Consider the following 6,000-nt stretch of genomic DNA (forward strand, 5'->3'; position numbering starts at 1 on the left):
TGCTGCTTGGAGACCTCGAAGTGCCTCAGTGAAAATTGAGTCATGCCCCGCTAATAAGAAACGGACTACGTTGAGAAAGATGGCACAGTTAAAATGCATTTATCCGCAGCAGCCATTAACGTCAAATCTCCAAGAGAAATTACGACATTTATAAAAAGTGAGTGTGTAGAAAATATGCGCTTAAGTGTTTGTGTGTGTGAGACTCTTAACTACAGTATAGGGAGAGAACACTTTATGGGGGCATATTAACATACTCTGCATGTAGCTCTGTTAGAGCACAGCTTGAGCTTAAATGACAAAAAGCTGCCAATAGATCCAGGATCAAATCAGGACAACAGGCTGCAAAAAAAAGAAGTCCTCAGAGGTTGACAGAAATCTGAATCAGGGTAGGATGTGATACATCACTGAAGCAGTTTGTGACAAGTTGCAGAGATTTATGCGGTTGGACACATAATCTTATTTGACTTCACAGGGGAGCATAATTTACTTGCGTGGGTGGTCCCAGGGCAAATTAAACTGCTGAGAGTAAAAATGCTGCTTCATTTAAAAATCAGTCCATCTATAGACAGATTAACTGAAAGCTGGAGTTAAAGTGGGAATTCATGGGCTTTTGGAGGCAATAATGTTTTTTAGTAAAACATTACATGCAAAGTGACTTGTCTTTTCCATCCATTGTTCCAACTGAGTGAGTTTTCAGAACTGATAAGGAAGCTCACAAATACAAATCTGGCAACATTTCAGACACCAACTTCTTTCCATAAATAACTAAAATTCATAGCTCTGCTTCATATTTTAATGTCAAAGGTCATCATCTTGGTGCAGTACAATGAGACTCAGAGCTTATGTGAGAAAGACCACAAGAAACCATCTAGATACTGTCAATTGAAGGTACCATGCTCTCCCCCTGTTTTTTGTTTTTAATTAAATATAAGTACAGGTTGCCGTAGCATGGACCTGTTTCCAGTATATAGTTTTGGTTGGTACATGTTAAAAATTACACCTGCTTGAGGAAGGGGATAAATGCCAATGCTTTTGTTGTTAAAAACGAAAATCAAAACAAAGATATTTACTTTTTAATGGATTTAGATTTTTTGAAAGTTTTTTTTTTTTGGCTCAAATAAAATTGTTTTTATAATTAAAAAAACTAAAAATAACTTAATTTAAGTTTAAATATTAATAAGAATTAAAAAGGCAAAAAAAATCTGAACTCTCTCTAATGCAATCATAACCCAGCAGCACTGAGGGAAATATTTAGAGGAGCTTTAACTAAAATCTAGTGTAAGCTGGAATAATATGGTAAAAGAGAGGATTTGTTCAGCCGGCCGATGGTTTTAGCTTTACAGCTTAAATTTGTACAATTAAATCTCAGCTTAAAGGCTGCAATTATTGAAGTTTTTTTTTTTTCTTAGAGCACAGAAAAGGATGAGCAATGTTATCTTACTGATGTCAGCAGCATAAGATTATGAATACATGTGGCATACCTCAACCTGCTGACAGATCTGAATGAGCTTGGCCATTTGATTCTCCAGCTCACTGTTCCTCTTCACCAAGTTGGTCAGGTTGTTCTCCAGAGTTTGCTGTTTAGAGGGACAAAAAGGAGTAAAAAGACAGAGATGATTAAGGATGTGTCCAAGCGTCTTAACAAGACTTAACTTGCAGATAAATAATGTGCCTTTTTGATTTATGGGTAAGAACATGTTAATATAACTCAAGTTGCTTTGCATGAATAAAACATGTACAATGCACAAATCAGTCATTTCATTTAGGGATGCACGATATAATCGGCCCCCTATCGGTATCGGCCTGTATCAGCCTTAAAACTGAATATTGGATATCGGCCACCCCACCGATATTTAACCCGATATTTGATCAGCTTCTGAGTTTCTAAAGTCTAAATAAAAAAAAAATACTACTTCTTCTTCTTCCTCAAAAGCTTCTTTTTTTACAGACTTAAAAACTTCTAAAGACGAGGGAAAAAATATTGATACATTAAAATATCACAATATCTTCATATGCTGATATATTGCCATTTAAAAACACCATATCAATCTCTTTTACTAATGAAATATTGCTATATGTCATCGTTATGCTATGAAATCCCCCGAAAATTCACGAAATTTTGCCATATTTTTATATATTGATATATTGACGCAGTATCGATCTATTTTACTGACAAAATCTCACAAGAATTTGCAAAATATCACGAGAGTTTGTAACAGAACGATGAAATTTCACGAGATTTTGAAAGTAAAATAGATCGATACCGCGTTTTTAAAAATCAATTTGATATCAGCATATGAAAATATATTTGAGAATATTATTTTTCAAAGTGTCAGAAATGGATAACAAAACTGCTATTTTTAATGACTACTTATTTTTGTCCAGCTTTAACATCGGTATCGATATCGGTTATCGGCTACATGAGGTTTAAAATATCGGCATATCGGATATCGGCCAAAATCCCAATATCGTGCATCCCTAATTTCATTATGACCTACCTATTTGTTAGTCAGTACTGTTTTCACTCCCAAATCATCCCTGACCCATCAAGGAATAGAGGTTATTAGTCTACTAAACGTCAATACATAACCAATGTGTTAGTAGCATGCTCTGTAAGTGCTGCAAGTTGAGAGGTGAGGTCTCCACAGATCTGACTTCTTAAAATTACTTGGACTTAGATAACTTTTACTCTAATTTCAGAGAGTGAATGAGCAGCAGCTTAGCAGTGAAATTAACATTTCTATTTCATAAATTGCAACAGTAATCGAATGTAAACAGTTGTAATACCCCAACACTAAAAACTGTTGAACCATGTCTGTTTGGGTCCAGATGCATTATCCTACTGAAAAAGGTTAGGACCACCCACTAGTGGAAACAGTTAACCAGCAGAACACTGCCTCAACCAACTCACAAGCTTCTGATGCCAGCTGGGGTTGCCATTACTAAAGTCATGAGTCAGCATTGGCAACCTGACCTTTCTGCAGTTATTCTTCCCCATTAGCATAATTAACCATTTATTGACTGTTTTTATATGTAGAAGTATGTATCCTAACACCTTCATAGCTGTAGGACAAGACCAGACCTTTACAAATTAGACTAAGCGTCCGCAACTCATCGCTGGTTCACTTTTGATACATTAATACACCTACATAGAGGGAAGACTCGAAAGAAATCCAGTTTGGGATAAAATCTGACCAATAAAAAGCTCTCATATCGTTAGGCATACTTTTATTGCCTGTTTTTGTCATCAGGTTTGATGTCACTGTGCTCTATGTCTTTAACTAATATTATGAAGAAATAACTAGCGTTGTTTATATAAACTGTTAGTGGTCATGCTGCTTTGCCTAATCAGTGACTGTTATGTGATATCAATAGAAGAGCATATGCATATTACTTTTTGTTTTTTTAAGTTCTGCAAGGATTGTCTTTAATTGCAACTTGAACACAAGATGTGGGTCATAAAACAGAACTAATATTTACATGTTTAAAAAGCCTTACTGTTACTTCAAAGGCTTCTTTTGGTTGGTATTCTATACATATAGCAACCCCACACTATATATAAGACTGCATGGACGGTTATTTTTGACCATTCATGCAGTAAATCCATAGTGTATGTTTTAGATTTTGCAAGTTTGAGGTTCTGTTTGCTTATAAAAAATTTGCTTTTAAACTAAAAATTAGGCTTGAAAGAATTAATCAGATTAATCCTGATTAATAAATTATTGAAATAATCTTCAACTCATTTAGTAATCTATTAATCGTTAACTGGAGTGTAGAGACTCTAAAACACGCCTTTAGCTGACAGAGCATCTCACTTGGAGACGTAATTATAACCAGATTTTTATAAAAATATACATATTTTGTATTTAAGATAAAAAAAAAACCAACTCCAGTTTGTCAATATGTTCTATCCAGAACTGCACAAGTGGAAAAGTTTTTGCCTGCCGATTATTAATTGATTCGTCGAAAAAATAATGAACAGGTTAATGGATCAGCAAAATAATCGCTGTAGCCCTACATAAAATCTATAGAAAATTCAAACAGCCAAAGTCTCTGTTTGTCATGAATCTATGTTACATATGTAAGGAATTCCCTGTTTATAATCTAGTAGGAAATGTCTGTTAATGCTTACCTAAATGATGAAGACCAAGCATTTTTTTCTTCTGATAATTTTCTCTCATCAGATTTTAAATAAATGCACCAACTAAAAAATTCATGTTAGGGATTTTACTGCCTAACCTTCTTATTATAAGTAACATCAAAGCCACAGAAAGAACACTATGATCTCTGAAAATAATCAACCTTGGCTAATAAATTTAATGATAATTTTAATGAACAAACATTCAATTACAGCCCCTTGACCGTGGTTTCTCAACAGAGGCAGGACAAAAGACGATTTAACAGAAAAATAAACTCACTTAGAATGGTACAAAAGATAAAAATGTAGATAAGCAATTGAGAAGCCGTGAAAAAGGAGCTGCCATTCAAAATGAAGCAATTCAATGGCTTTGGCATCAAAAACAACATTTGCAGCTGCAAAGAAAAACAGCAGAACAAAGCAGCAAACAAGCGGCCGGCGTTTGAAGTGTCTCTAATCATGCAAAAGGAGGAGGGGGGGATCTGGATGAGCACCTGGTCTGTAGGTTGTCTGCCTGAATCCAGCTTTATCTGATCTCCCCTCTATCAGGGATCCTTAGTGGTTTCCAGTATCTCCTCAACCTGTCACTCAGACTGAGATACTCTGTCTATCTGTTGTCTATTTGACTTTGTAGCCACTTAATTACCTATCCGCTTCCTTATCTTCCTTTCTGCATCCTTGTCTTATCCGGACAAGTGTCTACCTGTGTGCCTTTCTGAGGCTCTGTGGGAATAACAGAGGAAGGGTGTGTGGATGGATATACAGGTTTTAGGATGCTGGTAAGAAGGCAGCCGGGGAACTCACCGCAACGCTTGTCTTTGAAGCCTCCATTACTGCATCTGACACTCTGCCCGGGCTCACCTGATAAGCCTACAACACACACACATACACCTACATAAGTGCACAAAAACACACACACAGACAAGCCTGATCGCACAAACATCTGCCAGCTTAATGCAAAGCAGCCGAGGAGAAAGCTCCAGAGAAAGTTAAAAGCAGATGAGACAGAGACGTTTAGACTGACTGTTGACATTTGTTCCTTCTGAACTAGCGCTGTGATTACATCATGGAAGAGAGTGTTGGGTTGCATCTGAGGGACCCTGAAGTGGAAGCCTCCATGAGTGGGGACAGATGGGTCATTAATTAGCAAGCCAGGGACCAAGATGATTAATACATCAGAACACAGCTGCCTCTCTGAGAAAGTAAACTGCTCTGTTCTCAGCAGATTTACATATATGTATGTATGCTATAGTTTATAGATGTCCCTCAGTGGGTGTTTCCATGCAACAGATATCACAAGAGACGGTATTGTATCCTGATTTACTCAGCTGCAGTGTCAAATACTTTTCAAGTTCAAAGGAATCAGATGCTGAACATAACCAGGAAGTTTAACTTTGACAAATGTTTTCCATAAAAAAAAGCCTCAATAGTTAATCACCAGCAGGTCAGTCTGAGAGCATCACTCTTTGGTCCGAAAGTTGTTAATGACAAAATTAGATTTAATGTTAGCCATTAGACTGATTAGATATCTCTTTGAAACAGGGGAGCCAGAATGATGATAATTACATTCAAATGTCACGTATTACATTAACAAATGCTGAAACACATAAAACACATCACATGTGAAAATAGCTGTTGTGAAGCGCTCTGAAATAATTAAGTCCAGAAACCACAGCAAGAGTTCGGCACAAGAGCCCTCTCGACTTATAAGGAAAAACTCCTGTCTGGCCACTGTCAGTCAAAAATCCTTAAGTTTGTTGGCCAATCAGCATTGAGCAGTCAGCTTTACGACCCACTGCTGCTCTATAGACCCCTTAGAGCAGCGGTCCCCAACCACCGGGCCGCGGACCGGTACCGGTCCG

At 36.9% G+C, this 6,000-nt stretch overlaps 1 protein-coding gene across 5 annotated transcripts in view; it reads right to left on the reverse strand.

The window, feature by feature from the left end:
- Nucleotides 1-6,000, reverse strand: part of mid2 (midline 2) — a 208,221-nt gene that overhangs the window by 51,078 nt on the left and 151,143 nt on the right. For 4 of the 5 annotated variants that reach the window (XM_015384686.1, XM_015384684.1, XM_015384683.1 and 1 more), the window contains 2 exons: nt 4,943-5,008; nt 1,482-1,577 (listed from right to left, as the gene is read on the reverse strand). In XM_015384686.1, the coding sequence (XP_015240172.1) occupies nt 1,482-1,577; nt 4,943-5,008 (162 nt within the window). The remainder of the gene's footprint in view (nt 1-1,481; nt 1,578-4,942; nt 5,009-6,000) is intronic. The other variant, XM_015384687.1, reaches the window with a different exon arrangement.

The sequence above is a fragment of the Cyprinodon variegatus genome, unplaced genomic scaffold (genome assembly GCF_000732505.1).
Source record: "Cyprinodon variegatus isolate N-32 unplaced genomic scaffold, C_variegatus-1.0 Scaffold319, whole genome shotgun sequence".
Classification (NCBI taxonomy): Eukaryota; Metazoa; Chordata; class Actinopteri; order Cyprinodontiformes; family Cyprinodontidae; genus Cyprinodon; species Cyprinodon variegatus.